The sequence below is a fragment of the Sceloporus undulatus genome, chromosome 8 (assembly GCF_019175285.1).
Source record: "Sceloporus undulatus isolate JIND9_A2432 ecotype Alabama chromosome 8, SceUnd_v1.1, whole genome shotgun sequence".
Lineage (NCBI taxonomy): Eukaryota > Metazoa > Chordata > Lepidosauria > Squamata > Phrynosomatidae > Sceloporus > Sceloporus undulatus.
In genome coordinates this window covers 33,128,342-33,149,578 of record NC_056529.1, presented here as the reverse complement: position 1 = coordinate 33,149,578, position 21,237 = coordinate 33,128,342, and the positions used below count along the sequence as shown (strand labels likewise).

At 43.7% G+C, this 21,237-nt stretch overlaps 1 protein-coding gene across 1 annotated transcript in view; it reads left to right on the top strand.

Annotated features, from left to right (window-relative positions):
• The window catches only part of ABCA3 (ATP binding cassette subfamily A member 3), a 56,361-nt gene that overhangs the window by 337 nt on the left and 34,787 nt on the right, over positions 1-21,237 (top strand). Inside the window, exon 2 of the mRNA XM_042438738.1 lies at positions 19,823-19,909. Coding sequence (XP_042294672.1) covers positions 19,856-19,909 — 54 coding nt within the window. The 5' untranslated portion in view covers positions 19,823-19,855. The remainder of the gene's footprint in view (positions 1-19,822; positions 19,910-21,237) is intronic.

The following is a 21,237-nucleotide window of genomic DNA, read 5'->3' as shown; positions in this document are numbered from 1 at the left end:
CCTTCCTTCCTTCCTTCCTTCCTTCCTTCCTTCCTTCCTTCCTTCCTTCCTCCCATCTCTTCCATTGTTCTGCCCCCCACCTTGGCCCACCCTTTGCCCTCCTTTATCCCCCCTGGCACTTCTCTCCTTTGCCCATCCTCTGCCCTCTTTCTCACCCCTCTCTTCTGCCCTTTCCTCTTATTTTCCCCTCTTTTGCCCTCCTTCTCCCTCCCCCCGGCACCCCTTTCTTCTGCCCTCCTCCTTTGACCCCCGCTACCCCTCTCCTTTGCCCACCCTCTGCCTTCCTTTATTCCCCCCTGGCACCCCTCTCCTCTGCCCTTTCTTCTTATCCCCCCGGCGCCCCTCTTCTTTGCGCCTCCCTCCATCCGCCTCCCTCCCTGGGCAGCCCATCATCCCCTCAGCGTCCAGCCGGCTTCTCCCAGGCCTTGCCCAGCCAGGTGCCAGGGAGGGAAAGAGGGCGAGGAAGGTGCCTCAAAGGCTGGCAGGAGGCGAGAGCACCGCCCTTGCAGGCTCTTCTGGGCCCAGACCAAGGCAGCCCTGCAAGGCCTTGGCCAGCCTGCCAGCCTGGGCCTGGGCATCCAGGTGGCATCCCTGGCTCTCCGCGGAGGCTCAGGATCGGAGGCCTAGGGAGGCTGTTTCTCTGGATGACAGCCCCAGAATCCCCAGCTGGGAATTTGTAGCACTACAAGCTTTGCTACCCTCAGGGGAGGCCATTTGGCTTTTGAAATGGTGGACAGAATACAGCCAGCCTGGCAGACTGGCTTCTGAATGTTGGGCTCTGGGGACCAAGGCGCAGTCCCCAGCTCAGCCATACAAACCCATTGGGTGACCTTGGGCCAGTCACACTCTCTCAGCCTCAGTGGAAGGCAAGGGCAAGCCTCCTCTGGACCAATCCTGCCACAAAACCCCCACAGGAGGTTCCTCTTAGAGTTGCCACAAGCCAGAAAGAGCTTGAAAGTGTACAACAACGATGATGATGATGATGATGATGATGATGATGATGATGATGATGATATCCCACTTTTCCCCTAAGCTGGGACATAAGACATCTTACAAATGAAAACAGTACAGTGAAAACAGAATTATACTAGCAAAGGACTCAAACATCAGTCACTAAGCCACATCTGTGACTATTGTTGGGTGCCGTCAAGTCGTTTCCAACTGATGGCAACTCTGAGGAGTTTTCTGAGGCTGAGAAGGTGTGACTTGCCCAGGGTCTCCCAGCGGATTTCCATGGCCAAGCGGGGAATCCTCCAGAGTTGTAGTCCAACACTCAGACCACTACACCACACTGTCTCTTGCCATATAGGTGTCTGATGTTAATTTTATCTGGTGAGTGTGAGGTCCAGGTTTATTATTATTATTTCTTGAAAGCAATACTAGAGAGATTTGACAGCAGGGCCTTGAAGCTCAAGTGTGTGCTGGAGAAGCTTCCCGCAAGACCATCAGGTTTGCAGATAGGAATTCTAGTTCCCTCTAGTCTAGTTCACGTTTGGCATGCAGGATGTCTCAGGTCAGTGTAGCCAGCGATGCCCAAGACCTTGGTGAGCTGGTTTTGGTTGATGATACCTGGCAAGATAGACTGGTCTGGTATCAGGAGCTTCCAGTGTTCCTTCCCAGAGCTCAGGGCAAGTTCCTTTGGGGGATTCTGGGAGTTGTTGTCCAAAGGTGAGGAACTTATCAGATCTCAACAGGGACTGGTTTAGCAATCTCTTCTGTGTGACTAGTCCGGATTAAGCTGCGATGACTGCTTTGAATGTTGGCAATCTGGTACAGTGAGTGGCAGCAAAATGGGAAGAATAGATTGGAGATGATGATGATGATGATGATGATGATGATGATGATGATGATGATTTTCATTTGCTTTCTTTCTCCTGGAAGAGACCAAAGATGGCTCACAGGTAAAAAAAAAACATTTCAGAAAGCGTTACAATAAAACATTTACAATCATCTGAAAACCATATAAAAGCTGCCTCATTCCAGGTTGTACTCTTTGTTCATCTTGCTGAGTATTGTTAGCTGTAGGCAGAGAGATTTTTTCAGTGCCAGATTTAAGCGGAAACTCAAAATCAGACTTTGTGTAATAATGCCATGGGGGCTCCTAGGATTGCAGTGGTTTGGGTTTCTGCAGGTCTTGCTTCCCCCTTCAGTCTTTCTCATTATGTGTTGCTTCGCGCACGAAGAACCTTTGACACTCCAGATATGATAGTCCTATCAAGTTCAGCCAGCAGGGCCAATGGGGGAGGCTTATGGCAGCTAAAGTCTAGACCAGCTCAAGGGCCAAAGGTTTTCCACTATGGTAATGCCTAATCTTGTTTGAATTTAGGATACCAGGGGTGGGACCTGGCCATGCTCCATGAAATGTATGCACTCTGTCACACAGCTTTTTCTGTACATTTGGCATGCTGTAAACCTTTTGGATCCATGAGGGATCTGTTCCAGACCATCCCCCCATGCATAAGAAAACTCCCAGAACCTCAAATCCCATTGTCCCCAATTGCTGGTGCGACTTGCAGCCATGTGCACATGCCTCCATTGAAAACAATGGTGCTTGCTGCCCACAGATCGGCAGACAGCAAGCCCACGGATGGCAAGATCCCACTATGTATATTTCTCTTTATGTCTTACTGAAATGAAGGGCAAATACAATTGCAAACACAGGGCAGCTCCTGTCTGTTCCTCTATCGCTTCCACAGAGGAAGATGTTGGCATCACTAGGGGGGTGATAGGGGTGCAGAAGGCACTGCGTGGCATTGGGGAGTGACACCCGGCGCACTGATGGGAAGGGGCGCCTTCTGTGTCTGGTGGCTCTGTTAGCCAGCTGAGAAATCGAGTTTCTTCCCTTTGCTGCCCTGCCAGCAGGTCTGCCAGACCCACAAAAGCTGTGGGGCAGGAGAAGCAGCCCATCTCCACCTGCGGCCATGAGTGGAAAGGGTGTTTTCTGCATCTGGTGGAGTTGCTTCCCTTTGGGTGCGTACAGACAGGCCAAAATAAAGCTGCTTCGGGTCACTTTCAGGTCATCTTAAGAGGCCAGAAGTAGTGCCAAAGCTGCACTCTGGTCATTAAGACTGGAGCATGGCTTTGACACGGCTTTGGCATGGCTTCTGGCCTCTTAGAATGCATGCAGCATTTAAACAGCATACCTCCAAAGTGACCCAAAGCAGCTTTATTTTGACCTCTCTGTATGGGCTCTGAGTCTCCTGGCCAACAGCTTCACCAGACTTGAAAAACTATGTTCAAGAGGCAAGGGGGTGTTTAAAAATGATCCACACCGGGTGCCAAATATACTAGGTATGCCACCAGTTCAGTCAGGGCCTCACGCTGGCTGCCCCTTGCGCAGTTCACATTCCTTGCCCTGTGGGTTTCCATGGCACATGTTCATTGTCCCTTTGGCTCCACATCAGTAAGAAATGCCACTGGGATTTTCTGCTTTCCGAACTCCTGTACTGGTTGGTGGTTTTGAATGCTAGGACTCCTTTTTTAAAACACATGGGCGACTCTAAGTATGTACAAAGCATATTTTCGTCTCACTACTGAGTAACTGGTATGGAATGGCTCAAAGATGACATTCCTAGATAGCCTTGAATCTCCATAATTTTCTTGTTTTGGAACTCACTGGGGTCTTACCAGCCTTTGGGCTTAGTGCAAAGCTAGGAAATGTTACTCGTTTGGACTGTAATAGCTAGAAATCCCCAGCCAATATGGCTAGGCAGATAAATGGATCTTGGAGAAATGGACTGGGGTTGCAACTCATAGAAACCTGGGATTCTGGGAGCTGTAGTCCCCAAAAGTGAGTTTTCAAACTCTCTTTTAAATATGGTTTTGTACTTGAGAGCTGTCGAATTTATAAGCATTGAAGGATAAGGGATGTGGATGTAATGTGAAGTCGAAGGCTTTCATGGCCGGCATTCATGGTTTTTTGGGCTATGTGGCCATGTTCTAGAAGGGTTTATTCCTGATAGCCAGCATCTGTGCCTGGCATCTACAGAGAATCTTCTCTGAAGATGCCAGCCACAGATGCCGACGAAACGTCAGGAATAAACTCTTCTAGAACATGGTCACATAGTCCGAAAAACCCACAAAAATCAATGTGGATTCATGCTTTCTGCCATTCTTACCTGTTCTTTCCCCCTTCTTATGTTTGTATTTGTTTCTCTTTATTTGAGTTTAAGTGCTCCGTTTTTTAAAAATCGTTGACTGCTGTTTCTTATTTACTCTTGTGATAACTTTAATGTGTTTTAATGGTATTATTGTTTTAGTCATGATTACATACTGATTTATTCCAATGCTCTGCCTACTGCAGCATGTGGGGCTTTCCTTCTTGCATTTTGCAGAAGATAGACTCGCATGCATTGATAACCCTGAAATCCAGAGAACCTTGTCTTTCCAGTCCATGAGCAATCTGTTTGCTCTGTCTCAGTTCCTCTTGATAGCTGGGTTGATTCAATTTAAAATGAATTCAAATTGAGTCCAGCCATGACCGAAAACCAGATTTAAACGCCTTTCGCTAAAGAACTCAATTTTAATTATTTAAACCACATTTCAAATCGCGCATGGCAATGATTCTGCTTAATGGTTTTTAGTAGAGTACATGATTTTTAATATAACCTTAATATATATCCAGAGATGTAGGTTTCATTGGAAAGGAGGAACACGCTAAGCAATTATTCTGCATTGTTTTCAGCTTAGTTTTCATGTCATCAAAAAATGGGATCAATTTTCCTTTCTATCCAGACTCTTTCTGGTTCAGAGCTGCTCCACCTCCCCAAGATCTTTATTCATTTACCTTTTTGATTATTTGCTTTTAGAGAGGCCTTGAGAGATAGTGAAAAACAAATGCGCACATTTCCAGAATGATTGGTTTATCTCTCATCTCTAAAACCTGCTGCTAACATATTCATAAAATATAATTAGAAGTGGTAGATTAGTATTCATGATGATATCTTCCTTCTTTTTTACAAAACTAATTGTTTTAAGAAAATGTTGAAATCTGATTTGCATCTTTTTAGAAAGATCATTGATTTTTATCAGCAATGCTTGCCTGAAGGAGTAGCTAAGCTTACCAAGAATGGAAAGTTCAGTGTGTCAAACCTAAAGTCCTGACTTGTCAGTTCAAAGGCGCTAGGAATTGTAAACCAAGAGCAAAGCAGTCTTAGGGCAGTGAAATGTTCTTTGCTGCACAAACAGATCGTGGAAAAATGTAACTTTTGGGGCTTTAGATCCCTTATCCCTTGGTCACCAATGTGGTTGGAGGACTCTGGAGCTAAAACATAACTTTTCCAAGGTCTTGGTACAGTCAAGTGTTTATTTTGCTAGTTTTGATGGAATTCTTGGGCAAAGACTGTAAAAGAAAAGGACCCAAAGGAGCAAGATTCAGAAGGCTCTGTTCAATTTGGAGATGGAGGACTGAAAAACGCTCAGTTTCAGAAAAATTGTAACTTATGGCAGAGGAAGTTTTCCATGATGCGTGGATGGCATGCCAGTTTTGAGGATCTGTATTGCTTTACAGTTGTATATAAAATGTAACACTTTTATCTGACGAACAAAATTGTAGGTTTACAAATGAAAATCTGTAATTCTGTTGTGTTTCTGATCTTCCTATAGCCAGCGTAGTGTAGAGGGTTTGCGCGTTGCAACTTTCTGGAGACCAGGATTCGATGCCTTGAGATCTGTATTCTGCCTGTTTTCTTGAACTCTTACACAGTTTCTCTGCATGTGCTGCAGGCCATAGCTTGTTTACTCAGCAGATCCTCCTTAATGCAAGTGGAATTTACCTCCTCATGGTTAGGACTGAAGCGAAGCAGCAGTTACTCTTCTATTCTGTTTTGACATTTCTCATGTTTGTGCAGTAGCTAATGCAGGCTGGAGGAGTCTGGGATGTTCAGAAAAAGCAACTTTTCCAAGATTTGTCTAACTACATATACACTGTGCTTGCTCCAATAAGGAGGTTAGTTAAGAGTTTAAAGCATATCTGTTGGCCAAGCAGGAAAATATAACAAAATGCAAAATTCACATTCCTGTGACCCTTTCTTAGGCCAACCAAAAGGTGCAAAATAGATTATGCAAGCTTTTGAAGCACACAGGCTTCTTCATCAGGTGTAGATATTAAAAATCATTTGGGAGGAGAACGTGATGGTGGAGAAACACAGAGTTACATCTTTCTTGAGATTTTAAAGATGTTGTTTAATATGGTCCAGCATGGAGGATTGGAGCATGATAGAACTGAGTTGCAACCAATTCTGTGAATCAAGGCTCTAGTTAAGATGGCTGCAAACATGTCATTCAGAAGCCTTTGTGCACTTAAAAGCAGGCAGGTTGTGAGATGATGCAAGTCACACACCGAAGGTCTCAGGTAGAGGAGGCCAAAGCTCAGAGATCTAGTGCTCTTTCGCAGAGTGAGTTGAGAGTTTCCCCAACTTGCTCAAGAGAGCAAACATTTTCAACCTCGTGGAGAGGTTGCTGAGGAGATGGTCAATATTTTAACCACTCGAGAAGTAGGCTTTTAAGAGGACATGATCCCTCTGAAAGAATAAAAGGAGCTTTTGTCAGGAGTGGGAGGGGAAGGGAAGGGTTGTGTTTAACCAAAGGCAACCTGAGGATGGAGATGACTGTCAAAGGCAGTGGAAGGATAGGGAGGGCCACCTTCTTCTGGGAAACATGACATTGCAATGGATGTGTGAGTCAGGTGTCCATCCTTCTCCCTCTGAGCTCTGAAATGTCAAGTGTCTTCAAGAATCCACACCCTTTCAGGTTTACGCAGCCACACTGTCCTGATTTTGCAATTTCTGATAAAACCCTTCTCAGATATGCCACTTGGCCCCAGATTCTTGGCTTGCTTTGATATTTATCTCTGTAAGAGGGGTGCGCAACTGTAGCGGATGCACGTGGGGGCTACGTTTCTGTCCTCCGATTCCTCAGTGGGTTGCATATCTGTATTAGGTAGGGGTAGGCAATTGTACATGGGTTAGGGATCGTGGGATACAGTGGCTTGGTGGTTAAGATGCCAATTCTGATGAACGGAAGATCAGAAGGTTGGCAGTTTGAGGCCCAAGTGCTGCATGATGGGATGAGCTCCTGTCACTAGTTGCAGTTTCGGCCAACCTAGCAGTTTGAAAGCATGCAAATGCAGTTAGATAAGTATCACTTTGGTGGGGAGGTAACAGTGTTTGGTGCAGTCATCCTGGCCACAGGACCACTGGAGCAGTCTTTGGACAATGCTGGCTCTTTGGCTTAGTAATGGAAATGAGCGCCACCCCCTACAGCAGTGATGGCGAACCTATGGCACATGTGCCAGAGGTGATACTCAGAGCCCTCTCTGTGGGCACATGTGTCATCGTCCCAGAACAGAGTTTGCCAGAGTTTGTTACTAGAAAGCCAGAGGGACATGGCACTTTAAGTGGGTTTTGGCTTGCAGTTTGGGCACTCGGCCTCGAAAAGGCCTACTTTTCTCTTTACCTTTAGGGATCAGTCCCTGAAAGCTGCTTTCTCGGGGAAGGAAGAGTGACGCCTTCAGAGGATGTTCTGAACTCTGACTGTGAGAAAGAGCACTGAGCCTTTCCAAACTGAGACTGTCGCTGTATGGGCTGCATCATTTCAGAACTGCTATTAAATGCATGGAGGCATCTGACTGGCATGTCTGCAGTTCCATCTGCTATACAAATGCTTGCTTCTTGCTCTGAGCCTGAGAGAACTAAACACTCCATCTTGACTCGGGGAATGAGCTCTGAATGTTTGCAGTAAACAGCAGCACTACAGGCAGAAGGGTCCAAAGCTCACAGAAGAGGAAGCCACACAGGCAGAGCCCTTGTCAGAATGGACAAGATGGTTTCTTTGAAGGTTGGGAAATCAAAATAAAATGGAAGAACTGACTTATTTCAAACAACTTAAATCCCACCTTCCCATGCTACCCGCCCTTGCCTTCCTTCAATATATTTCAATATAATCTGTCTGAAATGATGTGCAGTGAGCTCTTGATATCCACCAGGGTTTGGTTCCAGGTGGATACCCAGATCCGTGGATGCTCAAATCCCACCAAATACAATGGCACAGTGAAATAGTCTTCCTTATATAAAATAGCAAAATCAAAGTTTGCTTTTTTTGGGGGGGATTTACCGTACAGTATTTCTTTTTGGAATATTTTCAAGCTGTGGATGCTTGAATCCGTGGACATGCACATTTTAAAGTATGAACATCCCATACGTCTGTATGTGACATGCAAATACAATAATTTCTGATAGTTCAAACTTAAAAATAAAAGACCATTGTCAGTAATTTGCATTATACAGATACTAACATGGACATGGTTGCTCCCTTGAATGGAAAACTTGAATGCTAAAAGATATTCAGGGTTGATTTGATTGAAGCAAACAAAACAAAACCGCCAGAAGAGCCTCAATTTTGTTTCTACCTGTGGATCATGGAACTACTTTTTCATGTTTGATAAAAGTATGACATTAAATCCCAAGAAGGCCATTGTATGCTACAGATGTCAACGGGACTATAGCTCTGTGCCAACAGATTTCTGGCAAAGGCCCTAAGTGTCTGATCCTGGGAATCAGAAGGGCAGCATGGCACTGAGTGTGATGGGACTACAAGGGACAGTGAGGGCAAATCATTACTATTTCACTACTTATGTTTGGGGGCATATAACTCCTGGAAGCCCTCTGCTAGCATCTTGGTGTTGTAGCCCAAAAGAGGAATTTCTTCAAGCTCTGCTTTCTTCCATCATTATGGTCCTAAGCTATTACTCACAATGGGAACAGAAACATCTACTGATGTTTCCCAGTATAAAGAACAGCTTGCATGTATGGTTTGGGGGAGAAGTGTTTCCAGTGGAACTCTTCATGAAATGCAGTAGCCTTTTGGATTCATTGATTATTTTGCCCAGGAATGGTTGGGTCTCTGGTGCAAAATCTCAGCCCCCAGCCTTGGCATAGAAGAATAGAGTTGGAAGAGAGCGCAAGGGCCATCCAGTCCAACCCCAATCTGCCATGCAGGAAATCCAAATCAAAGCATCCCCGACAGATGGCCATCCAGCCTCCGTTTGAAGACCTCCAAGGAGGGAGACTCCACTACACTTTGAGGAAGTGTGTTCCACTGTCAAACAGCCCTTACTGTCAGGAAGTTCCTCCTAATGTTGAGGTGGAATCTCACTTCCATGCTTCTTTATGACTAAGTCATGGGGCCACTTCCAGCTCTTTGCAAAGTGGCGGTTGTTGCCTTTGGCCTCAGAGCACCTCACCTGCTTCTCTGCCGCTGACACTTTTTAATCCCTTCCTGCTTTGCTCTCAGGAGAGGTGTCTGCCGTCTACCAAATACGGAGGCTTTCCGGGGAGACAATTATCTCTTTCCTGTTCCTTTGAAAGCCAAGTGCGCAGGGGAGTGAAAGATGGAGTTTCCTAAGGACATGTATCATTAGCCCAGGAAGTCATCCCAAATACAGTGCGTGTAGTTGTAATTTAAAAAAAACAACAACTTTAAATCTGTTTTATTGCAAATTTAATATGGTTTTAGTTCATCTAATGATTTTACTGTTTCAAACAGTGTAACTTGTTTCCATGCTTTTTGTAAGCTTCCCTGAAATCTTTGATATACGAGGGGTATTGAGAACCAGGGTAGTGTAGTGGTTTGAACATTGGACTATAACTCTGGAAAGCAGGTTCGGTTCCCCGCATGGCCATGAAAACTCATGGGGTGGCTTTGGGCATGTCACTGTCTCTCAGCCTCAAAGGATGGCCATGGCAAACCTCCTCTAAGGAAACTAGCCCAAGAAAACCCTGCCTTGGGATTGTCTTACATCAGAAATGACTTGAAGCCAAACAACACCATACTTACATAAATATTTTAATTAATTAATTATGAAATATTGTTTTTTGTGGGTTTTTTTGTGCTATGTGGCCATGTTCTAGAAGAATTTATGGAAATTATCGAAAGACCTGCCGGAAGAGATCCAATAGATCACCACTCGTGATGCCTTTAAAAAGGCTGTCAAGAAGGATCTCTTCTAGCAGGCCTTCCCTGACCGAACTTCTCATTACACTGATATGGATTGCCCCTGATTTGCCCCAAGATATCTCGCTTCAATTTTGTCTATTTTTAATCCATTGTAACTTGTATTTTATAGTGTTGTCATTTTAGTTTTAAGGTAGGGGATTAGGGGATTGTGTATTTTTAGTTATGTATGCATTGCAATTTTGTTGTAACCCACCTAGATGGTCTGTGGGCTACAATAAAAGTCTATTGTTGTTGTTGTTCTAGGAGAGATACCTTACCCTTTTTACAGCAAAGGTCAGTCCAAGGAGTTTGGAGAGGTTAAGCTTCAGGGGTCACATATGGCCACAGAGCTGGACTTTGTCCACCTCTTTTATAGACAAAGAACTTGTATATAGCTAGCAAACTACTTATTTATTTTTAGTCTTCCTCTGCTGGAGAGCCAGTGTGGCGTAGTAGTTTGAATGTTGGGCTGTGATTTTGGAGACCAGGGTTCGAATCTCTGCTCAGGCATAAAAATCTATTGGGTGACTTTGGGCAAAGACTCTCATCTCTCTAAGTAAGGCACAGGCAAACTCCCTCTGAACAAATCTAAAACCCCCTGATACCTGGGGGTCATTGTAAATTGGAAAAGGCTTGAAGGCACACAGCCACAACAGTGACCTCTGCGCACCTGGAGCAGAAGGGTCAGGTATGGTGGCAATCCTATATCAGCAAAGGTGGAGGTTGAATGAAATGGTGCACTAGTTTGAAAAATGGGTGCATTGAAACCAAACTGTGAATGTTACCTTGTGGCTAGAAAGGGATGGAGCCCTCTTTGTAGCGTGCAATAATTTTGATTGCAGAAGTCTCCAAGGCCCTTGAAACGACCAAGCAGACGTGTCCTTAAAAAACAAAGAATTCAGTGTTCTTTCTCTTCTTGAGAACTTAAGTACGACCTGTACTAACTGCTTGAAATTCCCAGGACACAAAGTGAGATTTTTCTCTTCAAAATGGCTCGATTTTCAAGGATCTTATTACAAGAAATGGCTCAACAGTCTCTAATCCACTTAATAGTGCTAGTTCTTCTAAACATGTCCAGAGTTTGCTCTGATTCATTCTGCCTCCTACTTTCAAACAGTTCCTCTTTTCTTTTATCTAAACACATGCCATTACGTACTTTACAACATGTTGAGACTGTGGCAACAGCATTGTCTTGATCCAATCTTGGGGTGGACATATCTGTCAGTTCCATATTGATCCCACCATTCTTGCTAATCTTCCATTCATTCCATCTTGGTCCTTTATCAGTTGTCTCTCTCTCTCTCTGTGGAGGGGTGTTTTTAAGGCCTGATAAATTGACAGATATCTCAGAGTTGGAAAGGAAAGTCTCCCATCTTGCCCACACTGGACTACCAGTTTGCATGATTTCCCATTGTCTGAACTTGCCATATTTTGCTGGGACCAAAAGGAAGGGCACTTTGAGTTATAGGGATTGGACTGAAAGGCCTATGTCGTCCCTTACAATCTTCTTCATCCATTTTTTGGGAAACCTCTGCAAATTAATACAGATCCAAATTTTAAATCCTATTGAATTCTAACATGAGATATCGTAAGGTAGCCATCACCAAACCAAGAGCCGGCATGGCGTAGTAGTTTGAATCTCACACTAAATCTTGCCAAGAAAGCTCCATGATAGGTTCACCGTAGGGTTGCCATAAATTGGAAATGACGTCTCCAAACCAATGCCTTCTTCAAATGTTGGATTACATCTCCCATCATTCTGGTCAGTGACTAGCTAGGAATGATGGGTTCATTCTGTGGACAAAAGGTTGCCTTAGCCTGGCCTCCCAGCACACACTCAACAAAAACCACCTGTCATATTTGTTATCTCCTCCTATGTGATTCTGTATGGCTTACAGAAAAGATACCCAAACTGGTTCTCCAGGTGTTTTGGACATCAGCTCCCAGAAGCCTCAAACATCTTGGGCAATGGTCTGGGATTTTGGGAGATGAAGACCAAAACACCTGGAAGGCCAGAATTTGGGAAGCACTGGCTTGCAGTGAAGACTGTATGGCATTGTGTTGTAAAACTTTAGAAACAATAACCATAATAATCTCTTTTTCAGACCTGTTGTGCTAAATTGGGCTCGCTGGGCTGTTGATCACAAATGTTGATTCATGGTTTCATCCCATTTGTCCCTTCCCCAACCAGTCTGTGTCATCTTAAATGTGACAGGACAGGACACCCTCTAAAAACATTGAAGGAGTTTACTTGCATGGCTGCCTGGTGCAGATCAGAACTACATCTCAGATGATCCGTCCCTTTCGCCTGCTTGCATCAAAGTGGAGGAAATGGCTATATTTCCAGTCTGGAGTTCCTATGGTAACAGTGCATCAAAAGAGCAAGGGAACGTGGCAAATGCTTTAAAAGGAAATCTCTGGGCTGCCTACCAGCTCCCTTTGAACTTGCTCAGCCCTTTTATGAGCGAAATGGCCTGCAGCAGACCTGTCGCATTGGGAGAGCTAGGCGTGCAGATGAAAATTGTGCATGACTGAGTTTTGTGAGTCATTCCTCGAATGGAACGATATAGCAGGGTATGCGCTTTACAGCCGCCTTTGCATTTGTGGCTGTCGCGTCAGCATATTAATGTGAAGGAGAAAGTTGCACCGGCGGGATTGATGCCAAGGAAGGAGGGTTCACCGAAAAAGCTGTTGTAAGAAAACATCACAGTCACAGATGGTTATGAAGGGACCAAGCGAAATGTATTCTTATTCTGCAGAGAGTTGCAGGTTTTTCTCTCCAATTCTCATAATTCCTTAGCATTGAGCTATGGCAGTTAAAGTGGTGTCAAACTGGATTATTTCTGCAGTGCGGACACAGCCTGTGTCTCATCTTTCCTGCAATGAGCTTCAGGCGATGTATATGGATTTCCTCTCCCTCACTTTATTATCACAACAACCCTGTGGGGTAGGTCATTGGCTTAAGGTGAGTTTCATGGCTTGGTAGGGGTTTGCATCCCTGAAGTCCCACTCTAGTCACTACTACACCTTCACAACGGATATATCGCGATCGTGGGAGCCCAAATCTGGATGCATCCTTGTGACCGTGATGTGTTCTTACAACAGCTTCTTAGGCCGATTTCTAAGCCCCAATGCAAAAGTCTGTGATCTGATCAACGGAAAATATATATATATATATATATATTAAAAAAAACATACATTAATTTTTTGATAGTGTCTCTTTTTAAAAAGGCTCCTTGGGATTATATGACACAGGGTGGCATATAGGTGTTCAAAGCAAGTAAGCAATCAGAGTTAAAAGTGTTGGAGAGGTGGCTCTTCCGAGGAGATGGAGCTGTGTGCATTTTAATGAAAAGTTCAGCCTGGATTTAAAAAATAAATACATTTCTGGTATTTAATTAAGACTGCAAATATTGCCAAGTGTGGGCAGCGTTAAAGCCAAGAGGAGAATTTCCAGTGCTTAGCAAAGTGCTTCCTGGCCAATCTGGGTAGATCTTTGTCTTCCCCCAGGGTCAGCAAAAATGAATTATGCAACATATGTACACAAATACACAGAGACACACATATTCATAATTAATGGATGCAACTGAACTCTGCTTTTCATTGTGGAAAGTCTGGACAGTTGGCATTTGTGGTTTAAGTGCCGATTACGCCCAATCCAAGCTGCTCCTCCAAAGCCACAGGGCCAAAGGGGCCATTCAATTAATTGAGAGAATACGGATCATATGCATTAAGAAATCTAAATAGTAGCTATGGGAACAAGCAGGGAAGAGGGCCTTTAAGCCTCCGACCTAGTGGAAATTCCCCACAACAGGGACTGGAGGAGAAGGGGAAGAAACATAGTGAGGACATTTTATAGGAAGCACTTGCCTTTGAATGAATGCAGAGGTTCCCCAATTTGAGTGCTTCGGATATTTGGGATTCTGGCTGCCAGAATTTCTGCCTGTTGGCCAAACCGGCTGGGGCGTCTTGGAGCTAAAATCCAAAACACTTGGAGGACTGAAGTTTCGGAGCTGCGGAAGCAATGTACCACTTGATTGGGGACATTGGAGTCTGCAAAAATGGTTGAGGGGGTTCATGTTGCCTGCCTATGATTTAAAGTTAAAACAGCATGAAAACTGAGGGTGGGTTATAGGGCTTTGCTGGAGATCAGAGGAAGAACTGGGCAACCTCTGTTCTTGGTGTCTTATGTGAGCGGGCAGTTTCTCTTGTTGGTTTTGTTCCTCTTCTCTCCCATATGAGTTGCTACCCCAGTGGAGAGAAAAGACCTGCAGGAAAGTGTCTCCAAAGTATCATTGTTTTGTGAGAGCAATCTGCAGTTGGTCCTCCATCTTTGCAGCTTTGATTATTTGAAGATTTGAGCAATACATTCTCCCTAGGAACCTCCAGGTGCTCTAGTGCAACTCTTCCAGGAATTAACCATGGAGTTGCGCTGGAAAACCTAGAAATTACTAGAGAAAACACTTCTCTAAGCATTTGTAGGTCCTCCATCATAATTCTGTGGTCAGCTTTTGGCAGATGCTGACCATAGATTTACACTGAAGGACCTAGAGATCATCAGTAAAAACACTTCTCTAGGCATTTGTAGGTCCTCCATCATGATTCTGTGGTCAACCTCTGGCAGATGCTGACCATAGATTTACACTGGAGGACCTAGAGATCATTAGTGAAAAAATTTCTCTAGGCATTTGTAGGTCCTCCATCATGATTCTATGGTCAACTTTTGGCAGATGCTGACCATAGAGTTGCACTGGAGGACCTAGAGATCATTAGTGAAAACACTTCTCTAGGCATTTGTAGGTCTTCCATCATGATTCTGTGGTCAATCTCTGGCAGATGTTGACCATAAAGTTGTACTAGTGGACTTAGAGGTTCCTAGATTGTTGTTCTCCCCCCAAAATAAGTGATTTTTCATTTGTGGTTTTCTCATTTTCATGGGACCCTGTGCCCCTAACTCTAGTGAATGGTGGGGGGGGGCACTATACTTTACTATCCTTTTAATTGATCAGATGGTTTCATCTGACACCACAAATGCACCCCTCGGGTGAGGTTTGAGGCAAGGGCAGGACTGTGGTGGTTTTGTCTCTGAAATCCCATCTCTTTGATGTGGGCATGTTGGTTTTTCGATGAGACGAAGCAACTTGACTGTTCGATCGATAAAAGGAAATGGTCTTTTGTAGTATCCATGAGATGGGTTGAATACTCTGATATTAAGAAGGAATGGGAAAGTTACCACTGCCTAACTCCTCCCAAACCTGTCATGATTTTCAGTGTTTCCAGGGTCTTAAAACTTGTTTGCACAAGAATTTGCACAATTTCTGGGGAAATAAGCACTGCACTCCATCCACCAATTTGTTGCGATGACATGGAGGATTTCTTTTTCCTTCTCCCTATGTGCCTTATATGACATTATGGGATTAACCCTGGTTTATAGAGAGGGAAACAAAGCAGTTGACTTTTACAGAACTGCAAACAATTGCACTGCTTTTAGCTAGAAAGCGAAAAGATTGAAATGATTCACTTGTAGTGGAAACGTATTTGATGCTCAAGAACGAAAGAAGGTGAGTGTGTGTCTTTGGGTAGGTTATGAAATATGTTCTTCTATAAATCTAAGGTGCCTTAGGATCTTGAATTGGGCTTTCACCCATCAGTCTGTGTTGTCTTGCCTGCCATCTGCAGTGTTTCCACAGTAAACCCAACATATTGAGCACTGTGCTTAGAAACACTATCTAGGCTTCCTGAGTACAGGTTGAATAACCCAAAATGCTTGGGATCAGAAATGGATTTTGGATTTTTGGGTTTTTTTGGAATACATGTATTTGCATGTACCTAATGAGACATAAAGAGACTGGAGAAAGACTGCGGATCTGTGAAACAGTGGGAATCCAAGCATAGTGCTTGGCACAAATCCACGCCTCCTGCCGTTTCACAGATTGTTGCATCTCACTCCAGCCTCGCAAATACAGTACAGTCAGCCTTCCATATCCACAAATTCTTTATCCATGGATTCAGGCATCCAATGCTTGAAAATATTCAGAAAATATATCAGTTCCAAAAAGCAAACCTTGATTTTGCCATTTTACTTCCATTACATTTTATGGGACTTGAACATCCATAGATTTTGGTACCCACAGGGCATCCTGGAACCAAACTCCACTGCATTTCTAAGGCAGCCCTCCATGTTTTTGCATCAGGAAACATTTTTCTTTTTTGGTGCTGTTTTGGTAAAACATGTCAAATGTAGTCCAAATGTTTAAGAAAAAACGTTTTGTATAGTTTTTTTGTGGGTTTGTTTGGGGGGATATGTGGCCATGTTCTAGAAGAGTTTACTCCTGATGTTTCACTGGCATCTGTGGCTGGCATCTTCAGGAAAAAAAATGGATGTGGGCCATGAAAGCCAAACCTTCAACTCCAAAATGTTCTACCTTTGTTGGAGGTGGAAACCTCCTAGTCCCAATTTCTGCCGGATGAAGAAGCCAGTGGAGCTTCAAAAGCTTGCAACATCTATTGTGTGCATGTTGGTTGGCCAGTACAGGTATTACTGTTTTGTGGATTTTGGATGTTGTTTAACCTCTGGAGCTATAGATAACAAGAGGGCTCACCCTTTCAGAACAAATGCCACAGATACAACAATGTGGTTTTAAAATAGTTAAACATGGACCATTGTGTGTGGTTTGTGCCCTTTGTCAGGAATAATATTGTAATGTAGACAATACTCCTCTTCTGCTGTAGTGCCTGTTATTCTGGCTGTTTACTGTCTGAACACCAACCCAGCTGTGACTTAATTTTCTTTATTAATAAGCAAGGAACAAGATGTCCTAATTTACACCGTCTTCTCTCTCATTTCTGGCATAAATTGTGTTGCTTCATCTAGCTGTCTTGTATAATTCACAGGCTATTTTACTCCAAAGGGAAACCGATACTCTGGCTTGCTCGCTTTACTGGTAAGATAGCCTTGTGGCACTGAAATGCTGTGGATGAGGCTGTCAAAGTGACACCATTACTGCAATAAAACTACAATAGCGTAATACAGTGGATCCTTGTTATACGCTGGGGTTTGGTTCCAAGATCCCCGTGTATAACAAAATCCGTGTATGCTCAAGTCCCATTGAATATAATGACATAGCAAAATGGTGCCCCTTATAAAAATGGGAAATCAAGGTAAATTTATACTGTTTTGGAACATTTTCAAACCATGTATGCTTGAATCCGTGTATAAAAAATCCATGTATAAGAAGGGCCGACTGTATTCTCTAGTCTTGGTGTGTTGGACTATGATGTCCATCTTCTCTGTCCAGCTGACAAGGAAGGGGAGGATTATCTTGTGGCTGAACATACCTGGAGAGTACCAAGAGGAAGGTGGCTTGAGGGCTTTAGGTTGAAGAGCTATACAGCATGGCTACCTTTAGGCCCTGACCATGAGGAGATCTGTACAACTTGCCTATCTTCCTTCCATCAGAAAACATGCAGGGGTAGCTGTGTTGGTCATTTAACAAACCCAAAGACAAATCCATTAGTGATACCTTTACTGGCCAACTGAAATGAGCAATATACTCGTTGCAAGCTTTCGAAGCTCCATGGCTTCTTCATCAGGCAAGATGTTACAAACCAAACAGGGGAAAAGACAATTGGCAGCCCTTCTTACATTCATGCCAGAGGGAGGAAGGGGGAATGTACAAACAGGTGTGTGTCTGGGAGGGAGGAAGATGATGATGATGATGATGATGATGATGATGATGATGACAGTTCCAAAAAGCAAAGGGAGAATAACGGGGGAAAGGTGACAACAAGTCAAAGTGAAATATTGCAATGGAATGTGAAGACGAAGGCTTTCATGTCTGGCATCCATAGTTTTTTGTGGGTTTTTTGGGCGATGTGGCCATGTTCTAGAAGAGTTTCTTCCTGATGTTTCGCCAGCATCTTGGCTGGCATCTTCAGAGATGCCAGCCACAGATCTTCTCTGAAGATGTCAGCCACAGATGCTGGCGAAACGTCAGGAAGAAACTCTTCTAGAACATGGCCACATCGCCCGAAAAACCCACAAAAAACTTTGCAATGAAATGTTTTGCTGAACTTCTGCATATATAGAAAGATATAGATATAGAAAGATGCAAAATTTAAATCAGAGGCCATATGGCATAGGGATTTGAATGTTGGACTATGACTCTGGAGACCAGGGTTCAATTCACAGCTTGGCCATAAAAAAAGAAACCATGGGGTGACCTTGGGCAAGTCACCCCAAAGGTTTCATGGTCAAGCTGGAAGTCAAACCCTGGTCTCCAAAGTCATTCTCCAACAGCCAAAGGCTCTTGGTTCGACACTGGCCACCTTGTTTTTGGTCCCAGAGGAAGTGATTTGTAGGTGGCATTGCAGGATACCCAGCTTTGCTTCAAAGTGCCCAGTTCAAGGGCAGTTTGGGGGCCAGAATACTCCAGGAACAACCTGGCATAGTCTGGCCATTGTAGACTTACCCCCGAGTCTGTGTAAATATTGGAGGCCCATATACAGAGTTATAGCTCCAGGCCCCAAAACAGGTTTCTCAACTTAAGGTTGCTTTTGGAAAAGAGAGAAAATGAGATAATGTTTTCATCTAGCATGCCAATTGGATTGTTGCTATGTGTTTTGAAAACGGTTGCTGACCTTTACCTTTGTAGCTGTTGTTTCTTGAGTTACCTTAAGTCTGGTTACGCAAAGATTTGCATTATAAAACAGTCCTGAAGTTCCAAGCAACTTGTACTGTGGGCAAAGGAGGGGTTATTAGTTAAGCCTGGGCTTAAAAATTCATGTTCATGCAATAGAAAATTATTTTAAAAATGAATATTGCTCCATTTTGGTGGTGGAATGAACAGACAATGCACTTGGACTCAAACCTGCCCTGCGCTAAATGCTAATGTATGTATCTGTCTCTGTGTTGCATTAACTGTGCAGCCAAGATCTCTCCGAATATTTTTGGTACCAATGTTCTTGTCTGTGTATAATGTTTCCTAAAGTATGTGTACATGTTCGCAGATATGCATCGTGTATAAATGTATTGAAGTGTTTTGCATGTAGGCAGCTACATCTGTGTGTATGTGTATGCAAGCAAGTAGATTTAGCATGGGCATGTTGAATTCCTTGTTGCCTTTTCTGCTCAGGAGGAAAATAGAAGGGAGTTTAATTCTTCATTCAAAATTACTACCTTTCACCATGGAGCTTCTGCAGACATGTATAAATCATTTAAATATATTAAGCTGGGACAACTCTGATCATACCCTGCTGGGTAGCCTTGTTGGCTGTGGCAAATGGGTGTTGTGGTGTAGCAATATCTGGAAGGCCACAAATTCCCCATCCCTAATCTGAAATAATTTTATTTTGGGTTGCAATTTTGTGTGTTTTCTGTTGCATTAGTGAGCCTAATTCCATGGTTTATTGATCGGGGCAGTCTGATCCGGATGGATTTCCAATGAACCTTCGCTCACCCCATATGAAGTCATTGTACACTAACCTTTTGTGGAGCTGAGTGGCTAGACCAAGGGTGGTTTATCCACAGATGCAGTCATCCACAGCTTGAAAATATTTTTAAAATATATGAATTACAGCAAGCAAACCTTGGGACACCTTTTTACTATGCCACTGTATTTAATGGAATTTGAGCATCCACAGAGTTTCCAGAGGCTACAAAGGGAGCCCACTCTCACTTGGGGCCTAAGAGAGTTATAGCTGTTTTGTGCCAGGCGCCCAACCCAGTATGTTGTTGTCGTTCCATAAAATGACATCTTGGTAGTGGAATATACAGATATATATATAATATATATATTCAATTAACAGTTGAAATTCTTGTCTTTTGCAGAATCGTGAAAGGTTGTTTCATCCCAAGTGAAGGATGGTGGTGCTACGGCAGTTTGGGTTTCTTCTTTGGAAGAACTATATCTTGCAGGTAAATTGCTTGTTGTGAGCAACTTGATCTACATCTATACTGCAGAATTAATGAAATTTGACACACTCCATGCTATGGAATTCTGGGATCTGTAGTTGAATGGGCTATTTTGCCTTCTCTGTCGGAGAGCTCTGGTGCCACAACAAAACTACAAATCCCAGATCCTTCCTGTGGGGGGGAAAATGAAGGAAATTAATACTGTAAACCATTCTAAAGCAAACCCATTTGTTCCTGAATAACTTGAATAGCTACAAATGAATGCAATGGAGAAGAGTGGATGTGTTTGTTGTTGTTCTGTTTTAAGCATTCATGTCTCTGCCGACAGATTAGACGCGCTTATTGGAGATTTTGGACGTTGACTAATCCATGCCAAGATGAATCTCCTCTAGTCTCTCTTTTATTGCATGTGTCAGATGTAAATGGATCTTGGTTTAGAAATCAAAAGGCCACGAAGGGACATGTGTCAGGTCAAAAGGGTGTGACTTAGTACTGCTTTTCAAATGCACTGGTTGCACAATATACCAGTGTCATCTGTACTGTGACAGAAACTGGTTTGACACAGGAAGCTGTGTTTATACTGGGCCATCTAGCTCTAGGTCTGAATCATAGATACTACACTTGAATCAGTACTGCTTGTACTGGTTGGCAATGTTCTCCAAAGCTTGGAAGAGTTACTGTTTGAATTACAGTTCTCAGAATCCCTCAGCTGGTGTGGCCAGTAGATTACAGCTTTCATAGGCCCTCTTCAGATGATGCACGCCCTGACTTCGCCCCAGAGCGCCATTATGCCACGTGCTGCTCCACATGAGACGTGGTGTCATGGCGCTCCTCCGGCGCAGTGTCCATACGACACAGCACCGAAGGAACATCGCCAAGTCACAGCAACGTGGCTATGTTGCCCTTTCCAGGGCACAAAAAAGAGCCACTTTTTTGCAGCTCCTTTCCACGCCCCGGAAAGGCCGGATCGGGGCCCCGGCATTTGGTTGCCACAGCCCCAATCCAGCGCAAAAAGGGGCGGTTTGTAGAGCCCCATAGTTCCTGAGCATGGATCTTGTGGCTGGGATGCCTGAAAGCTGCAATCCAAACCATGTGGAAATTCTGCACCCCTGATCTTGGAAATGTTACTTTATAAAACTATAATCCTCAGATTCCTTCAGCTAGTACAGTCAGCCCTCTGTATCTGTGTTTTTTTTATCCACAGATTCAAGCATCTACGGTTTGAAAATATTTTAAAAATATATAAATTCCAAAAAGCAAAGCTTGATTTTGCCATTTTACGAAAGGGGCACCATCTTACTATGCCGTTTTATTTAATGGGACTTGCAGAT